General features: G+C 48.4%; 2 protein-coding genes across 2 annotated transcripts in view; one reads left to right on the top strand and one right to left on the bottom strand.

The window, feature by feature from the left end:
- The window catches only part of LOC111156660 (solute carrier family 22 member 23), a 170,687-nt gene extending 159,542 nt beyond the window's left edge, over window positions 1-11,145 (top strand). The window contains exon 10 of the mRNA XM_022517689.1: window positions 6,699-11,145. Within this exon, the coding sequence (XP_022373397.1) occupies window positions 6,699-7,056 (358 nt within the window). The 3' untranslated portion in view covers window positions 7,057-11,145. The remainder of the gene's footprint in view (window positions 1-6,698) is intronic.
- A 1,388-nt stretch (window positions 11,146-12,533) lies between these two features.
- Window positions 12,534-27,257, bottom strand: LOC111156706 (proteasome assembly chaperone 4). The gene is made up of 3 exons (XM_022517742.1): window positions 27,024-27,257; window positions 15,787-15,862; window positions 12,534-12,728 (listed from the first exon to the last, which is right to left on the bottom strand). The coding sequence occupies exons 1-3, from the start codon at window positions 27,195-27,197 to the stop codon at window positions 12,607-12,609; spliced, it is 372 nt and encodes a 123-aa protein (XP_022373450.1). The 5' UTR covers window positions 27,198-27,257; the 3' UTR covers window positions 12,534-12,606.
- Between the last annotated feature and the right edge of the window lie 582 nt (window positions 27,258-27,839).

Genomic DNA, 27,839 nt, shown 5'->3' with positions numbered 1-27,839 from the left:
AATACGTGTTGGTTGATATTCTAGAAAATAATCCTTGCCCTTGACAAGCTCATAGACTAAATAAGGACGGTAGGCATATGAAGAAATACTAACAGAAAGGTGCAGTGTCTTCAGAAGGTGGTCTGGGACTGTCTGCCTGGGAAGGGTGCTGTATCTGGGGGATGTCCCCCCAAAACATTGCTATTCCTTACTTGTGTTCCCTTGATGGCCCAGTAGCACAACGGTGTGGCTGCTCTACAGTCCTTCCCACCTCTCCCTTGGCGAAAGGCTTTCTAACACATAGGACCAGTGGTACATCCCAGTCTGGGTGAGAGGTGGCTGTCTTCTTCCATACCTAAGGCTAGGAAATTCCATCACTCACTGTGTGTACTTTTATCTATTGCTATGTAATAAATTATCCCAAAACTTAGTGGCTTAAAAGAACACCAGCTTGTTGTCTCACAGTGTCTGTGAGCAGGAGTTGGCGAAGCCTAGCTGGGCCTTCTGCTTCAGGATGTCCCATGGGCTGCAGTCAGCCAGGGTAGCATCGGGCTCCAAGCTCATTCAGGACGTGGTCTTCGTGTGTTCGTGCTGCTAAACCAGAATACCACAGACGGGGTGGCTTATAAATGACAGTGATTTATTTCTGGAGGCTGCAAGTCCAAGATCAAGGCGTCCACAGATTTGGTGTTTGGTTGGTGCTTCCTGGCTTATCAGTGGCCATCCTTTCTCTATCCCTTTGGGATTCCATGTCCTCACATGGTGGAGGGGTAAAGGAGCTCTCTGGGGTGCCTTTTCTAAGGCACCTTCTCACCTCCCAAACCAGATCTAATCACCTCCCGAAGTTCCCGGCCTCCTGACACCATCACACTGAAGATGAGGAGCTCAACATAGGAATTGGGGTGGATGGGGAGACAGATATTCCCACCAGAACGCGGGGTTCGGTTCCTCACTATTGGACTGAGAGCATCCGTTCCCTGCTGGCTGGAGGTCACCCTAGATCCCTGCCACCTGGAGTATAATAACATCACAGCATGCTTCATCAAAGCCAGCATGAGAATCTGCTAGAAGTCAGTCTTTTCGTAACCTAATCATGGAAGGGACATCTCATCACCTTTGCCATATTTTGTTGGTGAAAAGCAAATTGCTAGGTCCAGCTCACACTCAAGATACAAAGGTATGAATGCTTGGAGGTGTGACTCATTGGGGCCGTTTTAGCAATCAGCTGGTCCCTACCCCCGAATGCCTCTTCAGTCTGTGAGGGACCCACAGACACAAGCACAAGCACAAGAAGCAGGCAGGGGTTGGGGGAGCTGCAGGGAGCACACTGGAGGTACAGGGGCCCCCATGAGGGATGTGTGTATGCGAAGAAGCCGCGGGAGGGAGCGAGGCTTCGTTCTGAAGGGACAGTGAGCAGGAGCAGGGGTCCCTGGAAGGAGGGGGGTGGGGGAGCAGTGAGATGCAGTTTCAAGAGGCATCAGGTGCAGGGTGTGGATGGGGAGGCCCCAGGGAAAGAGGAAGAGGAAGGACCAGAACGGTACCACAGGTTCCGACCACCTTTAGGTCTCCGTCCTCCCTGGAGGCTCTGGACCCATCTTCTCGTCATCCTCCCAGTGCTTGAATTTGCACAGCCCCGGGCCCGCCGTCACTCCCTAGCGCTCCCCGGAGGAACCAGCAACACCCCAACCAATCCACTGATCTCCCTGTCCTCCCTTCACCTCCTGCACTTTGTCACTTGTTCAGTATTAATGCCGCAAAAAAGACGTTAAAAATACAGCGAGATTTCTGCCTTGGGAGGCCAACAGAGAAGGGAGAAGGAGCTTAGACAACTGGGAATGACAACAGCCGGCATGTACTTGGGAATGCCTGGCCCAGCCTCAGGGACACCAGCACCCCGTCTCCGTTGATGTGCCCTTCCTGTCCCCGTGTCATATCCTCCCTGAGGCTCATGTAGGTGAGCCTGCTTGGTAGTGGAGGCAGGATTCGAACCCAGGCCCGCTGGCTCCCGACCTGTGCTCTTAACCAGCGCACTCCGGCCCCAGGAGCAGGGAGCGCCCGGTGGCTGCTCTGGCCTGTGCGTGCGCACGTGGGCCTGCTGCTCTAGGTGGCAGTTGCTGCCCGGCTTGACCCCACTGAGCCTCCGGGCCAGGAACCGTGTGCCAGGCCTGGGGACCGCCAGGAAGGGCCTCCGCTCCCTCTTCAGCAGCACATGAGGAAACCGTTGCCCCCGGGGGAACCTGGCTGACCTGAGCTGAGCAGAAAGGCCACAGCCTCCTCACAGAGAGAGTGAGGGAGAGAGCCAAGGAGCTCAGGGACTGGGGGTGCTGGTCAGGCAGGTGCAGGGGCCAGGGCTCAGCTAGAGGCAGGAGGGAGCCCTCGAAGGACCCTGAAAAAGGGAGCGGCATGATCCACCCCACATTCTAGAAGAGTCACTCTGTCAGCAGTGAGGAAAGAGCCCCAGGGAGTAGGAGGATGCAAGACATGCCAGTTAGGGGAGTGTGACCCAGACTGGCAGAACTGGAAGCCATGGGGCTTGGGTGCGGCTGGACAGAGAAGGCCGGAGACAGGGAAGAGTCTGGCCAGTCCCAGGCTCTGGCTTTGTCCTGAGGTCAGTGTGTCCCACCTCTCCCCACCCAGCACGAGGGGTGTGAGGAACCCCCTCCTGTGAGCAGAGGTACGAGACCTTTTCTTATTCGGGGCTGAGAGAAGGGAAAGAGAGCAGTGTCTTTCATTGTTGCTACGAAACATGACAAATGAGGAAGGGAGAACCGCCCCCTGCAACATTGTCCCAAGCATGCACACGTGATTGTCATTCTTCTGTTCCACTCTTTGAGAAAAAGTGTTTCTTTTCTGTGCTCCTTCATGTCTTGACCATCAAACTAATTTATCCACTTTACGGTGGCCCTTAGGGACAGCTGTCAACCTGGGGAGCCCCAGACACCGAGTCCCCCCTCGTTCCTGTCAGTCATGTGGATCTAGGACTGGCCAGCCAGAGGGCCTACTGTAGACAGCAGGGACTGTCGGTTCACTGTTGACAGCAAGGCCCTAGGAAGGCCCCAGGAAGAGGGAGCCCACTGCTGAGCCAAGCAGAGCAGAACCCCCGCCCCAGCCTGAGCAGCAGGGGGGACAGAGGGGAGGCCTGGGTGGCTGACCCACACTGGAAGCTTTGGGGGTTTGTGTTAGGACACCCCAGTCCCCACAGATAGAACAGTGTTGGGTTGGTTTTTATGGTGTTTTGTTTTGTTTTGTTTTTTAAGATTTACTGTGGTATAATTTATATACCATATAATGCATGCATTTTAAACATAAAAGTCAATAATCTTTGGCGCCATCATCCCCATAAATCCAGATATCGAACATTTCTATCACCTCAGAGGGTTCCCTCCTGGCCCTTTGCAGTCCTCCCTGTCCCCACTCACAGCCCCAGGCAATCAGTAATCTGCTTTTGGTCTCTGTAGATCTGTCCCCTACCCCCCCAACCCTTGCCACTTTTTCGAAATTTTGTATAAATGGAGTCTACAGTCGCGTAGTATAACATTTTTTAAATTCGTCCACGCTGTGACAGGTGTCAGTGCTACACTCCTTACTGTGGGGTACTGTTCCGTTGTCCAGGATGTGCCACAGTTTATCTCACCAGGTGGTAGACTCCAGGATTCTTTCGGATTTGGGGCTATTATGAATAATGCTGCAGCGAATATTCACTTCTGAGTTTCTGTGGGCTCTAGGTTTCCTAGGTCTCATGAGAGCAGAGTTCTCATTTAACTAACTGTTTCAGATACTGACAAGCGCTTCCACGGCCGCTGCCCCCCTTTCCCTTCCTAGCGGTGGTGGTTGGGGGTCTCATTCTCTGTGCAGCCTCACGAACACTTGTCACTCTGGTTTGTTTTTGTTTTTTTAAGATTTTATTTTTTTATTTGAGAGAACACAAGCAGGGAGAGTAGCAGGAGAGGGAGAATCAGACTCCCTGATGAGCAGGGAGCCCAATGTGGGGCTGGATCGCAGGACTTTGGGATCATGACCTGCGCTGAAGGCAGACGCGTCACCCACTGAGCCCCCCAGGCGCCCCCCATTCTCTGCCTTTTTGATCATTGCTGTCCTGGTGGGTGTGAGGCGGTATCTCATTGTGGTTGGGGTATGCTTCTAATGGCCAGGGATACTGTACATCTGCTCGGGTGCTTTGAATGTTTTATACTTTGTATAGTGTCTTTGAAGAAGTGTCTATTCAAATTCCTGGCCCATTATTTAAATTGGTTGACAGTTCTTTATATATTCTGGATACAGATCCTTTTTCAGACATCCTCAGTAACCATGTTCTCCCAGTCTGTTTTTTCTCTTTCCGTTTTCTTGAGAAATTAAAAAAAAAAAAAAAAAACTTCTGCACTTTAGGAGGACAAGTTTTTTGTTTTCTGGTTTTTGGTTTTTTTTGAGGAAGTCCTATTGATCATTTTCTCTTCTAGATCCTGCTTTTGGTGTCATATGTAAGATATCTGCCTCACCTAAGATCACCATTTCCCTTTGTATTTTCTTCCTAAAAGTGTTACAGGTTTAGCCCTTACATTCATGTCAGTAACCCATTCTGAGTTCATGTATCGTGTTACATAAAGGCCCAGCTGCTTTCTCTTGCGCCTGGATAACCAGCTGTCCCAGCCACTTGTTGAAGGACTCTTTTCCCTTCAAGGAGGACTCTTTTCTGTCAAAAGTCAGTTGACCATGAATATGAGTTTGACCATGAGTATGACCATGAATATGAGAGTTTACTTCTGAACTCTCAGTTCCACTGATCTGTCGATACACCAAGACCACACTATTAATAATAGCTTTACATGAAGTTCTGAAATTGGGACAATAATTCCTTGAATTTCGCTAAGTTTCAAAATTGTTTTGGCTGTTCTGGGTCTTTTGCATTCCCATGTAAGTCTTGGGATCAGATTATCATTTCTGGCGGGGCGGGGGGTACATATCATCTGGAAATTTGACAGGGATTATGTTAAATCTATACATTCCACCTAAGATGGAAGAATTGCCATCTTAACGGTACTGGGTCTTCCAATCCATGAACATGGACTGTCTCTTCATTTATTTTATATATCGGATTTTCTCTCTCAAGAGTGATTTATAGTTTTTAGTATGCAAGTCCTGCATTTTTCTTTTTTGAGATTTTATTTCTTTGAGAGAGAGCGAGTGTGCATGTGCACGTGTGAGTGCAGGGAGGAGCAGAGGGAGAGGGATAAGCAAACTGTGTCGAGCACAAGCACAGGCTCGATCCCATGACCCTGAGATATCACAATCTGAGCCAAAATCAAGAGTCAGATGCTTAATTGACTGAGCCACTCAGGTGCCCCAAATCTTGCCTTTTTTTTTTTTTTTTTTTTTACTTCTAGGTATCTTCTTGTTCTTTTGATATTATGATAAATGGAATTTTCTTAATTTCATTTTCACCTTTGTTGCTAGCATGTAGACATATAGTTGACTTTTTTGTCTGTTGATCTGGTGTCTCATGCCCTTGTAGGTCAGTTTTTTGATGAGGTAGAGCCACCTGTAGTGCCAACCAAGAGAGTCAGAGGCTCCTGGAGAGCCTGCCGCAGGAGCCTTCTGCCTAGGGGCATCCAAGAATAAAGGTCTCCTCACTAAAGGGTGGGGGCACAGCTCTTAAGCAACTCCAGTGGAAGGTCTTCTTTAAACTGACCAAGATCCACATCCCTACACCCTCTGCCTACTGGTGTGTGTCCGCACTCTGATGGAAAGCAGAGAACTCCACTCCCCCTTCCTTGAGACCAGCCAGCCCTCCCTGGCCTGTGCATTGCATGACACAGTGAAACCATGACTTCCTGTCACGTGGACACCACGGTCCACTTTTCTGCAGTCCAGCACTGCACTGCTTCCCAGAGACCACCAGACACCTTCTACCCCAAAATACACTTTTATGTCAAAGGAGAGATGTTCAAGCGATGATGGACTTTTTAAATGTTGCATATCTCCTAATCTCTTTGGGACTCTGGTAGGTTCCCTCAAATAGCAGAGGAGTGGAGATAAATGGCACATGCTCTAGGCTCCCACTCAGTCACAGCACATGGCCTCTGGCACGGTAGCTCAGAGAGGGGACCGCTTCCACTGGTGGTGTGCAGAATGATTTCAGGAAATACACGGGACACAACAATGAATAGGAACTCACAGTGAGAAAAAGTACCATCTTTTAAAGTATCTTCCAGTCTCTCTAGTTCTGGCTGGAGAAGATCTCTGTGAGTGCTGGCAGGTCTGTCACATCCTCTTTAACCCATTAATCCACCTCCCACCCGCCCACTGACCTGTTTCTAAATGAAGAGCAAACTTTGGGAACTAGTACAGTTTACTAATACCGTGTCATTGCATATTATTTATGGCGAGTGCTTTTCCATTTACAGTAGTATTGGAACACTGCCTTTCGAAATAAAGTAAAAAATGTTGAGCTGGTGAGAGACGATGTTAACTAAAAGCGGTACAAAGATAGCCAAGGCGAAGGTGGTCTGGGATATCCCACAGGTGGGATGCGCTCGGGGTTTTGGTGGGGGGGGATCCTGCCCGAGCCAGGCCCCAGTCGGCCCCATGGTCCCACTCACGTGGCCCCACTCTGGGAGGCCCCGCCCCCCCCCCCCCCCCCCCGGGGGGCCCCCCCCCCCCCCCCCCCCGCGGCGGGCTCGGACCACGGCCGTTAACCACGTGTGCCTGTGCTCTCCCCACAGGTGCGGCGGGCTGGGGCTGGTGCTGGCCAGCGCGGGCTTCGGCATGCTGACGGCGCCCATCATCGACCTACACAACCAGAAAGGCTACTTCCTGCACCACATAATTTTTGCCTGCTGCACGCTCATCTGCATCATCTGCATCCTCCTGCTGCCTGAGAGCAGGAACCAGAACCTGCCCGAGAACATCTCCAACGGGGAGCACTACACTCGGCAGCCGCTCCTGCCCCACAAGAAGGGGGAGCAGCCCCTCCTGCTCACCAACGCCGAGCTCAAGGACTACTCCGGCCTCCACGATGCGGCCACTACAGGGGACGGGCTGCCTGAGAATGCCACGGCCAATGGCATGAAGTCCATGTAGCTCTGGGCACGGACTTCCCTATAGGGGGCACTGTGGGCACCGGGGACTTCGGGGCTGTTTGGGCACAGGTTTACAGACCGGGGACCAAACACGTGGCTGGGGGGCAGGAAAATCAGGTTCTGCTGTTGCTGCCGTGGATCCCAAGACCGTCAGCTGGTGTGGGTAAATTCTGTCTTTCCAGAACTTTAAGGATCATGTGTGTGAGGAAGCAAACTCTTTGAAAATAACCCTTCAGACTTTATTTTCTGCCATGAAATGTTTGTATTTATTTTGGTCATTTTTACGAGAAGCACTTTATTCCCTTTCCTCTAACTGATCTTGAAACAGAACCACCTCCTTCGGAAGAGGGACACGGTTGCCAAGGAGGACGCTGTAAGTAGCCAGCACAGCGGCCCTGGAGGTCACACCACGCTCGCCCAGCACCCCACTGCGGAGCCAGGGGTCACTCACTCTGGGCCCACGTCCCACAAGGCCGCCTTCCTGTGTGCGGACAGACTGACCTGTCATGGAGTGGCTCCATGATTGCATTGTAGACAGAGTGAAATGTAAATGAGTAGGCTTTTGCTAGAGAGTCTGTGTATGGTTTTTAAAGGGTTTTTGTGTGTGTGTGTTTATGAGGTAAGAGCTTCGTTCCATGTGCTGGGGGAAAGCAGCTCCCAAATATCATTAAAACCAGCTTAGTCTTTCCTTCGAGATCATCCTTTTGTACTTGACGCTGGAAGCTCCTTGGGGAAAAGTGTAAACATTTCACCAGAAATCCTAAGTAACGAGTGGTACTAAGGCCACGGTTTGTCGACATGGGTTCGCCTGGCCGAGCTCACCACAAGCAAAGGTGTGGAGAGGTGAGGCGCGGTAACGTCAGTAATACTCCTTCCCGGGTTTAGCTCCAGCAGGAAAGTCCCCTCTGTCACACTCGGCTTCCTCGCCAGCACAACCTGAACATGAGGCTACTTTCTGAACCGAAAACCAATAGGAAACTGACAGACCACTGAGGCAAGCCCACAGGAGCGAGGGGTGCTCTCCAGGACACGGCCCGTCACCCACATCTCGAGCACACGCCGCATAGAAATCACCAGCCTGGATGACTGTCCGCTCTCAGTGACTTCACACTGACAGACTGCAAAGCCTGTGGGAGCCACTCCCCCACACAGCCCTGCCTTTGCCTGCTTCCTGTCACTTCTGTCAGCACGGAGTGGGGCTCAGGGCAAGGACTCTCACAGGTGAGTCCACCCGACCTCTGGCCTCTCCAAGCATCAAGACCAGTTGAGAGAAAGCAATAACTCACCAAAGTTCAACACCCACCCCGCCCCCAACAGCCAAGGGTTTTCTTTGTGTTCCTCATTGCGTCCCAGACAGTAAAGGCTTCGTCCTGCCTTTCCAGGTCAGACTTTCTGCGCCTATCTGAGGGGCGCGTCACGGGAGACTTGGAGGGCCTCCTCAAGGACACCCGGGGGCCACGAACAAACAAGCTTCATTGGTGCAGGCAGGTACTGCCTTGTAGCAACACAGGCACCCGATTTTTTGGACAGCCTGGTTTCTTTCTAGAATTGTCCACCTCCACACTTTGTGACACATGTCTTTGCTGTGAGCTGTGTTCTTCCTGGGAAATTGTGGTCTTGAGTCTGTGCAGCAGTTAGGTGACTTCCAATGGACAGCTGCTAGAACTCAAAAGGGCCAGGGAAGAGGCTGACGAAACTTCCCTTTCTCCCCGTCCAGCTTTCCAACTGGTCTGTTCACAGTCCACCCACCAGCCTCCTCCAAAACTGCTAGACCCCAGTACAAGCCCGCTGACAGGATGAAAACAGTATGAGGAGGTGAGCAAACTTGCAGGCATGCACGATTCCAGGGAGTAAACTGCATTATCTGTTTCATCACTGGTGCCTGGGAACGAAGGCCGCCTGGCAGTCTCTCCCCAGCTCCAGCTGCTCCAAGCCCAGCTCACCCGCACCTTTCATCTCTTTTAAGTCACTTTCATTCTATGTTTCAATGTTAGTCTGCATTCACCTTAATTTGAGATCTTTTCATCTCTGCAGCCTTCATGTGCCAAACTTGTGGGAATACCGCTTGCCTTTTTCAGAGTACTTACTACAAAGCCACCGTGCGGCAAGACCCAGTAAGCGCAGGCCACTGGGCGGGTGGGAAAGTGGGAAGAAGCCTGCGTGGCCCCCGGGGCCGCACCTGGCCAGGTATGTGTCTGCATCCCTCACCCCAGGGCCAGGACAGCCCACTTGCTGTCCTCCAGGACTTGGGCATGTTCGCTCGCCGTCTGCACGGACCTTCTGTGAGAACTGTCCCAAAGCTGTCGAGTGTCGTCAGCCATCTCTAGCCGGAAGGCAGAGGCGAGGCACAGCACATACAAAGTCCTGTTCCTCGGTCTCTGATCTCCATGTGACGAGACAACTGTAAAGACCAGTCCAGAGGAGACAGCAGTCAACACTGTCGCTTCAGTGATCCGGACTAGAAGAGAAGCTGGCTATGAGGGCTGGGCTCTTGGGACCAAAGTCTAGCAGATGTGAACATTGGCTGACTCACCAACAATCAGCAATGTCTCAACAAAGAGGTCCCACAACTCTTCTCTCCCAGCAGCTGCAGGCTTAGGCTGAGTTCCTGTTCTGTTGCTGGTTTGGCTTCGGGATACCTGAAGCTCTTAAGGAACGAACACCTTTATGAGATGTAGACAAAGCAGGAAAGCTTCCATGTGGGCTGAGCTCAGGGCAATCCCATACCAAGTGAGCAAGGCAGCAGGGGCCCCCCAGAGTCTGAGCCGTCTGCACCTGCCCTGCTCAGTACGGGAGGGGCCTGTGGCCACCAGCTCCCTGGCGCAAGTCAGTAACGCATGGACTCCTCAGTCCTATTTCCTTCGTGCTTAGTGAGGAAACACTTCTCAGGCACCTGCTACTTCAAGTCCGCCTTCCCCACCACCTCTACCCCCCAGCTGCCCGGGGAGACATCCCAAGGTACGTGCTCCAGCTTCCTCCTCCGCCACCCACTCCTGCACCCTGCTAGCCTATCAGGGAGCTTTGATCCCCTTCCAATAAAAGTTATGCACAAATGTGAACACCTGAGACAGGGCTGGATACTTCTTCATTTTGTTCTCTTCCAGAAGTCAGCAGTAACACCACATACCCGAAACGTTAGCGCCCCAGACAAATAAGGAAACCGTTTTAAGCGCTTTATTTTCTAAAAGAGTAAAATCACATGCGACTAGGGGAAGGGGGCTGGTAGGTTTGTTTGGCCACAGAAGACAGAGCAAAACTAAACCTCATAAAGGAAGTAACTGCACTCAAACATGACCACTTCCTAGAGCCAAACAAGAAATGACTGAAGTGCCATTAAATGACCCGTGTGACCATCGCCCGGCCCCTAAGTGGCGCGCGGGTGCACAGCACGTGCTGGGGGAGCCCACACTTCAACTTTTAAAGAACACCTCACTTCAATGTATTGTGTGTTTTGGAAAAGCAGTACAGTGTGTTACGTGTAGTGGGGAATACTTCCCTCCCTCTGTCCTCTCGGCAACCCCCACATCTGAGGTTTCTGTGTAAGAACCGTGTTACTGTACGTGTCGACCGGGGCTCCTCTGGAGGTGCTCATTCATAGCACAAGCCTAACCTGAGTTCTGAACTGTCGTTCAAAGCTAAACGTCTGCATGATGTCACATCTGTTGTACCTTTGGGGAAAATTTGTATGTAAATGTACAGAAATAAAAAATGTTGCCCCATTAACAAATTTCCACTGGAATGTCTTCCCTACCTCATCTGATGGTATCTAATGAAGGGCATTTCACAACCATTGACTACCAGTAATAAAAACTCTACCTGTTTATGCAGCTCTCACTGTCCCTACTTCAGCGCCTCTGTAAACCAAGTCTTTGCTCTCACCCCGAGGGGACAGCGGGCGGCCTCTCACCTCACTTGCAGGGTCCTAATCTTAAAGACAGGCAGAGGCAGAGGTCGGATTGCACGCAAACTGTTCCCTTAGTGATGTTCTCAAACCACCTGAGAAGCAAGGGCCATCAGCAAACTGAAGAGTTCTTTCCTCGTGTACCGATGTCCTGCTAACCCATGGCCTGCTGGTTCCTAGAGAGGTCAAGAGAGGACTCTCTTACACTGTGATTCTGTGAGGAAGTTCTGATAACCCAAAACTCTCTTCTTTAATGTAGTATTTTTTAACAAGAAAACACTATTTCTTTAATAAAGTATTTATACCAAACTCTTCTCTCCATAGCCCTGATTTTGTGTTACTTACTCTTCTTAGAGAGATGCCCACTGTGCTTCCAAGCTATGATTGTGGTGGCCACGGCCTCGGAAGTCAGCACAGGAAGTCTGTAAAGGAGGCAAGCATCTCGAACCTCAGACCTGCTCCTCTCAAGTGCCCTTATGTCTTGGCCAAACTGTAACCACCCCGGGCTGCCTACCACAGGCTCCTTACAAGACTTATGCCACTTCATGAATCCTGTTACAGGGCCCTAAACAATCCACCACCAGATGGGCCTTGAAGATTAGAAAGTTCTTTGCCAGTGGTCCTCAACCTTGCCTGTACTGGGCAGCGCATGGGGAGCTTTTCAAATCTGCCAAAGCCTGGACCCCAGGCCCTCTGAGTCTCTGGGGAAGGGCCAGGCATGGGCAATCTGTGAAGGCCACCCCCAGGGATTTGAACATGAAGCCCGAGTTTGGAGCCCCTGACCCATGACATACTGGCTTTTGGAAAGGAGTGTGAAAGAAAATATGTAGCGTGTGGAACTAGAGATTGGAACCCACTACAAGTGGCAGGCAGAAAAAGGCTAGGTAACCAAAGCAGGTGCTTGGGACTTTGGAGAAAAGAAAGACAATGATAGCAAGATGAGCAAGGAGGAGTTAAAGCACTTGGACTCATAACAATGAAGTAGAGAAATACCGTAACTGACACTGGACTGCCATGCCGCTTACTCCATCTGCGAAGCATGTATATTATAACAATAACAACCTAATAATAATAACCCAGCAAGGCAGAGATTATTCCCAATTTACAGGTGAGGAAACAGAGAAGGCAGAGACTTCACCAAGTCCATAAATCCAGTGAGCAGTGTGGAGCGGGGCTCAAACCCAGGCCCAAGGGAGAACACAGCAGGAACAGCGGTGAACAGCCGTGCCAGGAAAGGGCTCGGCGGGAAAGGGACGGGAAGAAGATAACCTGACACGTATTTTATACTTAGTACCTTACCTCTAATCGGGAGTGTACACAGCAGGATCATGACTAATTTACCTCTTTCCTACACTGTCAGATTAGCCCTCTGCAGTCCCAACAAAATCCCATTTTAACCCCTGTTCCCTATTGCTGAGCGGACACACACACACACACACACACTTGCCTGCCATTTTGCTCTTCTCCTTCCCCAGGCTGATGGAGTGCAGCTTTCTGGCTCACACTCTGGTGAGCGGAAGAAGGAAAGTTAGATTAAGATTTAAAGAACAAAATGTAAACACATGAACCTAATGACAAACAGTGAAATTCAATCCCTTTATTTCAATGTATATTGTACATAAGTTACAAATCCTCACTTCTGCCACTCTGCTAGAACTTTTCCGGAAAAGCCTCCATTTCTTCCTTGATCCTGTTTTCTACCAGTAATGCGAAGTTACTGTCTGTGTTTTGAAGGTTATAGCTGACAAACACCTGTTTCTTGGTCTTCCTGGCTAAAAAGACAAAACACATCGGCACAGAAGTGACTGAAATGCCTGGAGGTTGTGTGTGCGTCACACGTCCCTGACAGTGGAACCGTGCCTGGGGAAAGAGAATGGGGTCACAAGGGGAGAAGAAGGTTCTGGTGTTTAATGCTCCTCACCGGCAGTGGCTGCAAATGCAGACCACAGTCACGCAGACCCCCTCCCACCTTCCACAGCACTGGTTCTGCAAGCACGGCCCCAGTCAGCTACAGCATCTGGAACTTGTCAGAGATGCGGATTCCCAGCTGAGCTAGAGAGGGAGTGGGCAGAGCCAGAGATGCACAAGCCCTCAGGAGACCTGAGGAATACTGGAATACTGCTGTTCTACCTAAGAAGTTGGCTTGCTTTGTTTTTTGTTTTGTTTTTTACTTTTTTAAAATAGAGATAAAAGTAATTAAAATAAAATATTTAAGTTCTCCTTCAGTACCACCCTCTCTACCAACTCCAGTCCCTTCCCAGAGATAATCCTACATGTCTGCACATTCACATTTAGATAACACACACACATATATGTCTATGCGTGTGCACACACAAACATACGATTTTCAATTTGATGTTGGAGACATGTGTTAGCCCCTCTCTACAGAACCAGTAATAGTTGAAGTGCACTGCTCCACTACAAAAATCAAGCCCAGTCACATGTCCAGAATCATAACACATATCGGGCAGGAAACCTAAAACCAGTTCAATACTGACCATGCCAGTGCTGGGGCCTCCCCCCTCGGGCTCCCCCCACACACGGGGCCCGTGCAAACGCCCACCCCCCGACAGATGATGAGGTGAGGAGAGGGGAGGCTGGCACAGCCAAGTCACAGCCTGCTCAGTCTACTGTCATCCAGTGGCAGGAAATTCCTTGTCCCAGGGAGAGGCCACTCTGATTCCAATCACTCTACTTGCTAAAACAGAATCTTCAGGGAGCAAAACCAGGCCTGCCTGCACCGTCCACCCAGCAGACCCAGCTCTGACCTCCAGGTCGCACTGAGTAAGGGCGCCCCATGCACACCAAAGCCCTCCAGTGCTTCTGGGGTTACTCTGAACCCACCAGGTCTCTTTTCCTACTTCCTATCATCCCCCATGTAAGATACTGTTTCAGGACACCTCTCTTCCCCTTACCCCTCTAGAACAGTGATGCATTTTCAACTACAGGGTCCCGACCTAAGCTCGAGAGGACCAGCACAGGACAGGGCGGCGCTGGACGGCTCCCTCATGATCCCAGCACCCATCCATCCCCAGGCCCCTTGGCACTGCCAGCAGCCACATCACACCACTGACTTTTCCAGCCTTTTCCATGTGCTCGTCCTTGCTGGGGAACAGCTAAGGGCTGCCAGGTTTTGCTGACACAGGCAAGAGACAACCCTTCATTAAAAGCTGAGTTTAATAAGTTAGTGAGGACATATTTTTTTTGTCTAGGTTCTGTTTCAATTTATATAGATTATAATCAATAGATGTAAACCACATAAAAATATTAATTAAAAAAATCATTTGCACGAAACAAACAAAAAAATACCCCCAAAAATACAAAGAACAAAACAAAAAAATACAAACTAGTTTGGTGCATACAAAGTGCTAGTAGGCTTCCATTTTAGGACACCCGTGAGCCCATCTTACTTTATTGGCATAAACAATTTATTCGTGGCACAGCAAACAAGCTCCCACCAGCCTTCTCTAGCAGAATCTGTCTCCCACCCTACGGCGATGCCCCCAGTTTCCCAGCTCTATAAACATGAGCACTCCCGTGCCTCCCCTTGACCAGGTAGGGTGTGGCATAGTATGTCAGTCCTTCAACACTGGCGGATGCGAAGGAGCAAAGGGGCATCTCCTCTTCAACTTCCTTTCACGTGGCCCAGAAAACAGATAACAACATCAACATAGGGAATGATAACACCTGGGAATCTGGGGGAAGGCTAAGCTGGAATTCCCTGTATCTTTGCTGCAGATTTTCTGTAAATTTGCAATGACTTCCTAATAAGATTACCTAAGTAACTTGCTCATTGGCTGACTAGCGCATACTAGTTACCAGCCGGGTTCCTCTAACTCCAGCCTAGAGAAACAGGACAGTGGGTGTTTCTGTAACACCACAGCTACCCACAACGTCTGCACCCTCCGCAGGCAGGAAACTCCGAGCAGCAGGTCTAGAACGACCCACCCTCACCTGGGCCACCACGCCCCTATCCCCCTCCACTGTGTGGCCACACTGGTCACGCTGGTCACACGGGGGCTGCCCGGAGTGACTGGCATAAAAACGCCCACCGAGCAGGGGTACAGAACAGCCGGCACCACTCAACTACCCACTCCCCAACACCAGGGGGATTAAAAAATCCTCCTCTGCCTCCACCTCCAGTGCCTGGCACGTCCAGGGCCCCTGCGGGGAGCATTGGCGCACACAAAGACAGAGGAGGAGACAGATGCTGCCCTGCCGTCCCATGCCCCCGGGCGCCCTGCACACCGGCAGGAGCAGAACCCAGCCGTCCTCACCTGAACCACTCAGCTAATCTCAGGAAGCATGTGTCTGAGACGTGAGAGAGGGTGGAGCCTTCAACCTCCCTCTCGTATCACCCTCTCAGCCGCACTCAGGCCAGGCCCGTCTCTCCTCTCGCCAGCTCTGCACGACACCGCCCAAAGAAGGAAGGCCAGCACCCCCTGCGCAGGGCTGGCACCCCGCTCCACAGGCTCGGCTGCATCACCAGGAGCAACCCCGAGCCCCTGCCTGAGGGTTACTTCGGGCATCACTCTCACTCTCCTCCCGTGAGGAAGTAATGCGCTTACAGAAGAGAACTAAGCCACCTTGTCACCCGCCGGCCTGGACCACAGCCAAGGCAGGACGTGGGGGCCCCTCGGGAACATGCTGGCCAACACAGTGGTCAGGGACACGGGCATGGACAAGCCCTCCTTAAAGAAGACCCAACATCAAAGCCTGTGCTGCTCTTTCCGTGTGAGGATGCTTTCCTTCTGAAGGGCCTGGCCTCATGGTTCCACGGAACAGCGAGCTCCCCATCCCGCTGCTGCAGCCCCCACCACCGGTACGTACCTAAGCGCTGTGCAAGGCCAGTAGAGGTGGTGTCAGAAGTGTCTCCGAGGAGGGAGGTAGACACAGGGATGGAATCCTAAAAGGAAAACAAACAACACAACGCTGCTTTCCCATCAGCCAAGCTTCTGTGGCTGCAGATTCTTCCTGAGGGTGGCAGTGGCAGGTTCTGGGACCCACTTCCCGAGAGAAGGAAGCTCTGGCATCTGTGTGGACAGGCAGGTAGGCTGACCCTCTGCTGCATGAGTCAGACAGCAGGGACAGACGAACAGCAGTCACGAAAGCTGGCATCACAGTGCTGACAGCAAGTTCTGAGACGTATTTTACATAAAAGGCTTATTTTAGTGTTGGAAACTCTAAAGCATGCTGAAGGGCCACATTACAACCAAGAGGGAAGTAAACAAGATCATTAAGGGCACAGCAGGAAGAAGGCTAATCACAGAGTCTGGGTGCCAAATGCCTCTGGGTCCCTCTCACCCCCAAGTTAGCCATCAGCCCAGAGGGCAGGATGCCTATCTCCTCGTCTGAGCCTGCAAGAGAACACACAGCTCCATTCCCCTGGGTTGGAGGGGGTCTGCCAGGTGAACAAGGGCTCTATGACTTTGCAGAAAGGCACCAGTCAGAGGTGTCCAAATAAAGAAAATAGGAACTGGGGCGCCTGGGTTGCTCAGTGGGTTAAAGCCTCTACCTTCGGCTCAGGTCATGGTCCCAGGGTCCTGGGATCGAGCCCCGCATCGGGCTCTCTGCTCAGCAGGGAGCCTGCTTCCTCTCTCTCTGCCTGCCTCTCTGCCTACTTGTGATCTCTCTCTGTCAAATAAATAAATAAAATCTTTAAAAAAAAAAAAAAAGAAAGAAAATAGGAACAGAATATGTTTGACCAACCCTCATTTCAGATAAGCAGTAAAACTTAAAAAATAAATGTGGCCCTTCTGAAATATAGAAGAAATCTGACCTCCAATTACTATGGAAGTAATCTTCTTTACTATTAAAATTCCTAGCTTCAAAGAAAAAACTCACTAGGCTGAAGTATGGTCAAAATTACTTTTATAACATACGAGCTTTCTAAAAGAAACAGCACTTAGTAGAGTCAAGTACAGAGCACTCAGCACTCAGAATAGATTTTTTTTTGCCTTTCACTCTTTTAAATTATCTTTTTAATTTAAATTTTAGTTAACATTCAGAGCAATACTGGTTTCAGCAGAATTTAGTGATTCATCATTTACATACAACACCCAGTGCTCACCACAATACGTGCCTTCCTTAATGCCCTTCACCCGTTTAGCCCATCCCCCACTGACCTCCCTCTAGCAACCCTGTTTTTTCTCTGTCATTAAGAGTCCTTTATGGTTCGTTTCCTTTCTCCCTTTTCCCCCTTCCATAATGTATGTTCATCTGTTTTCTTTCATAAATTCCACCTATGCATGATATCATATGATATTTGCCTTTCTCTGACTGACTTATTTCACTCAGCAAGATACCCTCTAGTTCCACCCAGGTCATTGCCAATGCAAGATTTCATTCTTTTTGATGGCTGAGTAATATTCCATTGCGCGTACTACATCTTCTTTGTGGATGAGTGGATGAGTACATCCACTCACCCGTCGATGGACATTTGGGTTCTCCACAGTTTGCTATTGTTGATAATGCTGCAATAAACATCAGGGGGCATACACCCCTTCGAATCTCTGTTGCTAGTAGTACCTCTACTAGTACAATTGCTGGGCTATAGGGTAGCTTGATTTTTAACTTTTTGAGAACCTCCATATTGTTCTCTACATTAGCTGTACCAGTTTGCATTCCCACCAGCAGTATAAGAGGGTTCCCCTTTCTACACATCCTCGCCAACACCTGTTGTTTCTTGTCTTCTTAATTTTAGCCATTCTGATAGGTGTGAGGTGGTATCTCATCATGGTTTGGATTTGTATTTCCCTGATGATAAGTGACCTTGAGCATCTTTTCAAGTGTCTCTTAGCCATCTGAACATCTTCCTTGGAAAAATGTCTATCCGTGTATTTTGCCCATTTCTTAACTGGATTACTTGTTTTTTGGGGTGTTGAGTTTGATAAATTCCTTATAGATTTTGGATACTAACTCTTTATCAGATATATCATTTGCAAATATCTTCTCCCATTCCACAGACTCCTTTTAGTTTTGGTTGTTTCTTTTGCAGTGCAGAAGCTTCGTATCTTGACGAAGTCCCAAAAGTTCATTTCCGCTTTTGTTTCACCCGCCTCCAGCAACGTTTCTGGTAAGAAGTTGCTATGGCCAAGGTCAAAGAGGTTGCTGCCTGTGTTCTCCTCTAGGATGTTGATGGGTTCCTATCTCGCATTTAGGTCTTTCACCAATTTTGAATTTATTTTGTGTATGGTGTGAGAAAGTGGTCTGCTTCCACTCTTCTGTGTGCTGCTGTCCAGTTTTCCCGATACCATTTGTTAAAGAGACTGTCTTTTTTCCATTGGATATTCTTTCTTGCTTTGTAGAAGATTAGTTGACCATATAGTCATGGGTCCATTTCTGGGTTCTCTATTCTGTTACATTGATCTACTGGACTGTTTTTGTCCCAATACCATACTGTCTTGATGATTACAGCTTTGAAATAGAGCTTGAAGTCTGGAATTGGGATGTCTCCAGTTTATTTTTCTTTTTCAGTATTGCTTTGGCTGTTTGAGGTCTTTTGTGGTTCCATACAAATTTTAGGAATGCTTATTCTAGCTGTGAAAAATGCTGGTGGTATTTTGATAGGGACTGCATTACTGTGTAGAACCCTTTGGGTAGTATAGATATTTTTTTTTTAAATTTTTATTCATTTGACAGAGAGAGAGAGAGATCACAGGTAGGCAGAGAGGCAGGCAGAGAGAGAGGGAAGCAGGCTCACCGCTGAGCAGAGAGCCCGATGCGGGGCTCGATCCCAGGACCCTGAGATCATGACCCGAGCCGAAGGCAGAGGCTTAACCCACTGAGCCACCCAGGTGCCCCTAGTATAGATATTTTAATAATGTTTGTTGTTCTAATCCATGAGCACAGAACACTTTTCCATTTCTTTGTGTCTTCAATTTCTTTTGTTAAGTGTTCTACAGTTTCCAGAGTACAGATCTTTTACCTCCTTAGTTAGGTTTGTTCATAGGTATCTTATTGGTTTGGGTGCAATTGCAAATGGGATCGATTCCCTGAATTCTTTTGCTGCTGCTTCATCATTGGTGTTTAGAAATTCAACAGATTTCTCCACAGTCATTTTATATCCTGCAACTTTGCTGAATTCACGTATCAGTTCTACCGATTTTTTGGTGGAGTCTTTCACATTTTCTACATAGAGTATCATGTTGTCTGCAAATAGGCAAAGTTTGACTTCTTCCTTGCCAGTATGGATGCCTTTAATTTCTTTTTGTTGTCTGATTGCTGAGGCTAAGACTTCCAGTACTATGTTAAACAGTAATGGTGTGAGCAGCCATCCTTGTCTTGTGCTGACCATAGAGAAAGGCTCTCAATTTTTCCCCTTTGAGGATATTAGCTGTGGGTCCTTTGTATATGGCCTTTATAATGTTAAGGTATGTTCCATCTATCCCTACTTTGTTGAGGGTTTTTATCAAGAACGGATGCTGTATTTTGTCAAATGCTTCTTCTGCATCTACTGACAGAATCTTGTCCTTTGACAGGTTCTTATCCTTTCTTTTATTAATGTGGTGTATCACGTTGATTGATCTGCAAATATTGAACCACCCCTATAGCCCAAGAATAAATCCCACTTGATCATGGTGAATAATTCTTTTAATGTACTGATGAATTCAATTTGCTAGTATTTTGTCAAGAATTTTTGCATCCGTGTTCATCAAGGATATTGGCCTGTAATTCATTCTGGTAGGGTTTGTCTGGTTTTGGAATCAGGGTAATGCCGGCTTTGTAGAATGAGTTCGGAAGTTTCCCTTCCATTTCTATTTTTTTGGAACAACCTGAAGAACAGGTATTACTCTTCTTTAAATGTCTAGTAAAATTCCCCTGGGAAGCCCAGGACTTTTGTTTGCTGGGAGATTTTTTTATTATTGACTCAATTTCTTTGCTGGTTATGGGTCTGTTCAAATTTTCTATTTCTTTCTGTTTCAGTCGTGATAGTCGGTAAGTTTCTAGGAAACAGTCCATTTCTTTCAGATTGCCCAATTCATTGGCATATAATTTTTCATAGTATTCTCTCATAACCGTTTGTATTTCCATGGTGTTGGTTGTGATCTCTCCTCTTTCGTTTGTGAACTTATCTCTTTGGGTCCCTTCTTCTCTTTTTTGATAAATCCAGCTAGGAGTTTATCAATTTTATTAATTCCTTCAAAGAACCAGCTCTTAGTTTTATTAATCTGTTCTACTGGGGGATTTTTTGTTTCTATATCATTTATTTCTGCTCTAATCTTTATTATTTCCCTTCTTCTGCCGGCTTTAGGCTTTATTTGCTGTTCCTTTTCTAGGTACTTCAGGTGTAAGGTTAAGTTGTGTACTTAAGACTTTTCTTGAGGTAGCCCCGTATTGCAATATACTCCCCTTTCAGGACTGCCTTTGCTACATCTCAAAGGTTCTGGACTGTCGTGTTTTGATTTTAATTTGCTTTCATGTATTTTTTTTAAATTTCGTCTCTAATTTCCTTGTCAACCCATTCATTCTTTAGTAGGATGCTCTTTGGACTCCATGTATTTGGGATCTTTCCAAATTTTTTCTTGTAGCCGACTTCAAGTTTCATAGAGTTGTGTGGTCTGAAGATATACATGGTATAATCTCGATCTTTTTGTACTTGCTGAGGGCTGATTTGTGACCCCATATGTGATCTATTCTGAAGCCTGTTCCATGTGCACTCAAAAAAAAAAAAAAGTCTATTCTGCTGCATTAGGATGAAATGTTCTGGATATAGCCTTTAAGTCCATCTGGTCCAGTGTGTGACTCAAAACCACTGTCTCCTTGTTGATTTTCTGCTTAGATGATCTGTCCACTGCTGTGAATAGGGTGTTAAAGTCCCCTTCTATTATATTATTACCAATGAATTTATGTTTATTATTAACTGATTTGTATATTTGGCACTCCCAAATTGGGAGCATAAATATTTACAACTGTCAGATCTTCTTGATGAATAGACCCTTAATTATGACACAACGCATTTATCTCTTGTTACAGTCTTTGTTCTAAAATCTAGCTTTTCTAATATAAGTATGGCTACCACGGCTTTCTTTTGACGTCCATTAGCATGATAGATGGTTCTCTATCCCCTGACTTTCAACCTGCAGGTGTCTTTAGGTTTAAAATGAGTGTCTTGTAGGCAACAGACAGATGGATTTCATTTTTTTTTTTTAAATCCACTTTCATACCCTATGTCTTGATTATAGCATCTAGTCCATTTACATTCAGAGTGATTACTGAAAGATATGAATTTAGTGCCACTGTGTTACCTATAGAGCTGGTGTTTCTGCTGATATTCTCTGGTCCTTTCTAGTCTTTGTTGCTTTTGGTCTTTTTTCCTCCACTTAAAGAGTCCCCTTTAAAATTTCTTACAGGGCTGGTTAAGTGGTCACGAACTTCTTTAGTTTTTGTTTGTATGGGAAACTCTGTATCCTATTCTGAATGACAGCTTTGACAGATAAAGAATTCTTGGCTGCACATTTTTCCCCATTCAGCACAGTGAAGACCTCCTACCACTCTCTTACAGCCTGCCAAGTTTCTGTGGACAGATATGCTGCGAACCTGATGTTTTCCTTTTTAAGTTAAGGACTTTTTTTCCCCTTGCTGCTTTCAGGATTCTTTCCTTGTCTTGTATTTTGTGAGTTTGACTATGATATGCCTTGTTGATGGGCTGGCTTTTGTTGAATTTAATGGGCGATCTCTGTGCTTCTCAGATTTTGATCTCTGTGTTCTTCCCCAGTTTAGGGAATTTTAGCTATAATTTGTTCAAATAAACCTTCTATCTCTTTTTCTCTCCATCTTCTGGGACTCCCATGATACAAACATTATTACGTTTTAATAAGTCACTGACTTCCCTAAGTCTACCTTCATGATCCATTACTTTTGTTTCCCTCTTCTTTTCAGTTTCATTATTTTCCATAATTTGATCTTCTATTTCACTAAATTTGCTCCTCTACTTTGTCCAACCTTGTTTTTATGGCTTCCACTTAGGATTGCATCTTTGTTATACCATTTTTAATTTTGGCCTGACTAGATTTTAGTTCTTTTATCTCTGCAATAAGGGATTCTCTTGTGTCTTTTATGCATTTTTCAAGCCCAGCTAGTATCTTTATGATCACTGTTTTAAATTCTAGCTCAGACATCTTACTTATATCTACATTTATTAAATCCCTGGTTGTGAGTTCTACTTCTTTTTCTTTCTTCTGGGGTGAATTTTTGCATCTTGTCATTTTGTCCAGTAAAGAAAAGAAGACAGAGGGACACCTGGGTGGCTCAGTTGGTTGAACGGCTGCCTTCGGCTCAGGTCATGATCCCGGCGTCCTGGGATCGGGTCCTGCATCGGGCTCCTTGCTTCTCCCTCTGCCTCTGCCTGCCATTCTGTCTGCCTGTGCTCGCTCTCTCTCTCTGACAAATAAATAAAATCTTTAAAAAAAAAAAAAAAAAAAACTTAAAAAAAAAAAAAAAAAAAAAAAGAAAAGAAGACAGAAAAAAAAACAAATAAATAAAAGAACAAAAAGCAAAGAAGAAATACCCAAAAAGAAAAGTAGATCTTGGGTGTGTTTTGGTCTGCTTGTTAAAAGAATCTAGATTCAAAAATTTAAAAATAAATAAATAAAATCAAAACAAAAAATAAAAAATATATTAAAATACATATAAGTTAAAAAAAATAATAAAAGAACAGAAAAAAAGAAAATAAATGAATAATTAAAAAAAATAAAGAATGAAAGGAAAAAGGAAGCTAGATCCTATTTCCCCTAGAGCTGAAGCTTTGCAGTACTCTATGATTAGTAGACTTGGTACCAGCAAGTTGTTTTTGCTGGTCTTCTGGGGGTAGGGGCCTGCTGGGCTTATTCTCAGGTGGCTTGCCCTAGTGGAAATGGGGCACCTGGACACAAGACAGCAAGGCAGTGTAAGCAGACCAGCCTCCTCTAGGTGGTGCATTTTGCTCCCTGAAGGCTTTCCTTCAGGGCAGGATGAATATGGCGGTGACCCACACACTAGCCCTGGAGCTGAAAGTTCACACCCCCACTCTTCAGTGAGCCCTCACGAAAGAGCAATCAATCACCCATCGTGTATCCAGTTTCCATCAGAACCCAGCATTCACCCCGCCTGTATCCAGGCTTTTTTATCTCAGGCACATGACTTAGTTTCAAAACTCTAAATTTTAGGGACTCCCACGGCATGGACCCACACTGTTCCTCTCGGGGAGGGTCCCCCCACGCTTTTGCCATCTGCCGCCCATCCCAGGAAAGCAGTCTCACCACCGCAGAGCAGTTTGCCGTTTACAGCAAAACAGCAGGAAGCCAGAACCAAGACCTACTGCTCTCAGCTAGCATCCCCACTCCTCTGCCAGGAAACAGCACAGCACCTTGGCACCACCTATTCCTCCTGCAACCCAGGGAATCCTCAGACCACCCTGTCACTCCTGGCACTCTGCCCTGCTTCACCACCTGAGCACCTTTTAGTCAGAGACATACCCCACAGTAGTGGACTTCTAAAAGTTCCGAACTCTGCTGCTTAAATACTTAAATACTTTGTGGTAAGCAAGCTCCGTCCCTGCTTCTGTACCCACAGTTATATTTTCTCAAGTCAACTCTCCACACCTCCTACCTTCCAAAAGGTGATCCCTTTTCTACTTGTACACTTGTGGTTTTTGCTCTCTCAGACCTCAGACTGATCTCTTGGGCCTTCAGAATGATGTGATAACTAGCTGTATTCAAGGAACAAGACAAGCCCCTATTCTTCCACCATCTTACCTCCTACCTGCCAGAAGGCAAGATTTTTAGAGGAACAAGCTTGTGCCACCAGAGGCTCTGGGGTGGGCACCCCTCCCCCAACACTGTCCAAGTAGAGACCAGTGAACTGAATGAACACCTACTATGTGCCAGATACTGTGAGCAGGGCACAGATCAGAGACTGTTCCTTGCCTCCTAGTGGTTCAAAGTCACTTCAAAAGGAGAAAGAATTTGTTCGGTCTATAAGAGGTGATCAAAAAACACAGGATAAGAATGAAAGCATTTACTGCAAGCTTTTTTGCTGAAAAAGATAACAAAACATGAACTCAATTAATGAATTTGCTGTTTACGAGTTTCAAGTTAAATATTCAGCTGTATGCTAATAATATTTACAGTTAAACTAATTTTTACAGTTATATTTTTTTACAGTAATATTTACAGTTAAACAGACTAGGAAATAAAGAAGGTGAGGCAGTTTCAGGGCACCACAAGCTCCAAACACACAGCCCCACCCACAACCATGTGCCCCTGCAGGCCCTTTACCTCTCCTCCAATGAAAGAAGGAACTACCACCTGCCCGAAGGCCGAACTGCCAGTACCCACCAGAAAATAATAGAAAACCTGCTCATGAAAGAACAGCAAGAAGGGAAAAAGCAGAAGAGGGATACTGTGTGAAGACATCCAGAAGTCCCATTCAGAGGCTGTCTCCTTCCTAAAGCCCAGGTCCTGCCTGATGGCTCATTCCTCTACTACCCCAAGGTTCCCTTAGAGATTACAGTCCTCATTGCCTGCCAGGCCGCAGGTTATTGGTAGCTATCCCTAGCAAACCTGGAGTTCCCTGACTGGGGCCTCATTCATTCATTCAACAATTTAATGAGCCACTTATCAGACACTAAGGTTACAAAGACTCATGAAACAGGGGTGCCTGGGTGGCTCAGTGGGTTAAAGCCTCTGCCTTCGGCTCAGGTCGTGATCCCAGGGTCCTGGGGTCAAGCCCCATATCTCAGTGGGGAGCCTGCTTCCCTCTCTCCTTCTCTGCCTGCCTCTCTGCCTATTTGTGATCTCTGTCTGTCAAATAAATAAATAAATAATCTTAAAAAAAAAAAAGACCAAAATAATTTAAAAAAAAAAAAGGACTCATAAAACAGACAAACCTCACCACCACCACCACCACCACAGATACTGATAATAAATTACAGAAGGAGCAACACCTGGGGACACACTGCTAAAAGCAGCCACGAAGCCTGTGAATTGGCAGGGAGGAGGGCAGGAGCTGGGGAGACCTACCAGGTAACAGAGCCTACGGGGTTACTGTAAAGTCTCTGAACTGTGCTCTGAGGGTATCTCTTGAAAGGTCTGGAGCAAAGGAATGACAATATCTGATTGCTATCTGCTGCCCTGTAGAGAACTGGCCATAATGCAGTGTTGTAGGCTGAATCATGTCCTCCAAAAAGATAAATGCATATCCTAACTCCTAGCACCTGTGAATATAACTTTTTTTTATTATTAGAAATAGGGTCTGTGCAGATGTAATTTAGCTGTAATTGAAGATGAAGTCACACTGGAATAGGATGGTCCCTTAATTTATTATGACTGGTGTCTTTACAAGAAAAGACACAGAGAAATAGACACACAGAAAAGAAGGCCAGTGACATTGCTAGCTGAGACTTGAGTGATGAAGCTGCAAGCCAAGAAATGCCAAGGACTGCCAGCAGATGGGAGAGGCTTTCAGACTTCTGGCCTTCTGAACTGTGAGAGAATAAATCTTAGTTGGTTCAAGCACTTTGCCAGAGCAGTGCTAAGAAATTAACACAGGCAGCAAAGGGGGAATCCGGCAGGGAGCCAAGGAGATGCTGCAGGTTGGCCCAGGGTGGCAGGCCTGAAAGGAGGTGATGGGAGTGCAGAGGCCCCTTTGAAGCAACCAATTTGAACAATGGAAACCTGAGCACATAAAAAGGCCCACAGTGACCTCCAACCCTTTGGCTGAATACAAACAGGCCTATTAGGGGACCCACCTAAGCCCTAGCTAACCAATGGGTTACTTACACCCCAAAACAGGTACCAAGAAAGGTGAAACATTTCATATGTTCCCACCATACCTCCTCACCTTCTCCCTTAACTAACAGTTCCCCAACACCAAATCCTGGCAGACAGTCTCTCCCTTGCTGTGCTTCCCGCTGCTCCCTTGAGGTGCATTCAACAACCTCTGTCTCCTTTGTTCTGCCTGGGGCCAACTCTTTCACTGACCCTACCAACTGCCTCCACCTGAAGGGGTCGCCCCACAGACTGGTTGGATTCCCCCCAAGTTTTTTGTTTTTGTTTTTTATTATTATTTATTTATTTGACAGAGAGAGATCACAAGGAGGTAGAGAGGCAGGCAGAGAAAGAGCAAGAAGCAGGCTCCCTGCCGAGCAGAGAGCCCAATGCGGGGCTCGGTCCCAGGACCCCGAGATCATGACCTGAGCTGAAGGCAGCGACTTAACCCACTAAACCACCCAGGCGCCCCTCCCCCCAAGTTTTGATGGACCGCAGCGCCTACAGACTCACTGACACTCCCATGTGGGGAGTGGAAGAGAGAGTAATCAAGGCTGGAATGGAGTTTCCACAACAGAGATGGGCCAGCTGTGAAAGAAGTTCTGCGGGAAGAGGTTAGGAGTTCGGTCCTAAATAGGTCTGGTGTGAGATGCCTATTAGACTCTCAGGACAACACAGGAGTTCGAAATTCAGGAAAGGGGTCTGTACTAGAAACAAGAAAATTCGGTGTGGTCAATATAGGGAAGGCATGAAAACTAAGAGATGGCTAACCTCAGGGCGCGTGTGTGACCTGAGAGCAGAGGTCCCGCGATGAAGCCCCCGTGAACACTCCAACTACAGAGAACGGCTAGAAGAGCCAGCAGTGGGAAGCCCGCCCCAAAGGCAGAGGAGGGGGGTGGAGAGGCGGGGCTCGCCTGGGGGTCCACGCGCCGGCCTACCGCACCCCGTTCTCCTCCGGTGGTGCAGGTCGGGACCGGACCCCGGTTCTCTGAGACACCACAGTAAGAGTTCCGGGGAGCCCCTAGTCCCCCTGGGCCCAGGAGAGACCTGAGGGCCACGCCCGCGCACCTAGGGGGCCGGAACCCCCTGTGGTACCCCACTTGCGCTGGGACCCTCGGTTGCCCTCTGTCCCAGCCCCCGCCCCCACACCAGCCCGCCCCCTTGGGCCTCCGACCCCCGACTCCGGTTCGGCCTCCCTCGCCGCGTCCCCCGTCCTCTCCTCCCAGTCGCAGCCCCAGCCCCGGCCCCCTTCAGGGCCTCCGGACTGCGTTCGGGGCCCTCACCGTCCTCTCCCTCGCCCCGGCCCCGACCTAAACTCACGTAGCGGTTGCACATGGCCACAGCGAGGTTGCGCAGGTGCGGCGTGGCTCCCACCCACAGGAACAGCGAGTCCGTCAGCCGCATGACATGAAAGTGGACAAGCTGCTCCCACAGCCTCGCGCTGAAGTTGTGCAAGGAGACCTCCCCGCCCGCGGCGGCCGGCGGCTCCTCCATGCCGCCCCGCACGCCGGGCCCGGCTAGCGCCGGGAGTCCCGCTGCCCGGCCTTCGCCAGCCCGGTCAGACCCAAGCAAGCGAGCGCCGAGAGGCCGAGCGCGCGCCTTCACTTTCGGTCCTGGGACGCCGGCAGGGCGGGCCCGGGGAGGAGGAGGGGCTAGCCTGGGGCAGGGGCGGGGCAGGGGCGGGGCATGGAGTGGGCGGGGCCGGGATGCTAGCCCTCGGAAGGTAGGCCGAGCACAGAACGCGCGGTTCCCGCCCCACCTCTCCCAGTGATGGGGTTCTCTGAAAACCTGCGGTCATCAGCGGCAAGGGCAGGGCCGGCGTCGGGGAGGGGAAGGATGGAGGTGACCCGAGGGTGTCCAGGGCACCGGGCAGAGCTCGCCCTCGCTTGTTCCCTCCCTCCTTAGTGCTTGATAAGTAGCATTCTTGTGTTGGAGCTAGCTGCAACGTCTTCCCAGGTCGTGACTCAGAGCCCTTTGGAGACAATCACTTTTTAATCAGTTCCTTAAGGGCTCTTAGCGCAGCCACCTCCCATCACATCGTCTTTGGTTTGGTTTACCAAAATCCTCCTTCCTTAGGAAGGATTGAACGCAGCTAGCCTTTGAGAAAGGCGGCGATATTGGAAGAAAGCCTCCAAA

This window comes from Enhydra lutris, unplaced genomic scaffold, assembly GCF_002288905.1.
Source record: "Enhydra lutris kenyoni isolate GAN:26980312 unplaced genomic scaffold, ASM228890v2 scaffoldscaffold48, whole genome shotgun sequence".
Taxonomy (NCBI): Eukaryota; Metazoa; Chordata; class Mammalia; order Carnivora; family Mustelidae; genus Enhydra; species Enhydra lutris.
This window is presented reverse-complemented; position numbering and strand designations above follow the sequence as displayed.

What these genes read in the sequence shown, in the direction of transcription:
- LOC111156706 (XM_022517742.1), bottom strand. Translation starts at nt 27,197, where the DNA reads ATGGAGGAGCCGCCGGCCGCCGCGGGCGGGGAGGTCTCCTTGCACAAC. An exon ending in TGGCCATGTGCAACCGCTAC is followed by an intron (nt 15,863 to 27,023) that starts GTGAGTTTAGGT and finishes TTTTCCTTTTAG; the next exon opens with GATTCCATCCCTGTGTCTAC. An exon ending in TGGCCTTGCACAGCGCTTAG is followed by an intron (nt 12,729 to 15,786) that starts GTACGTACCGGT and finishes TTGTCTTTTTAG; the next exon opens with CCAGGAAGACCAAGAAACAG.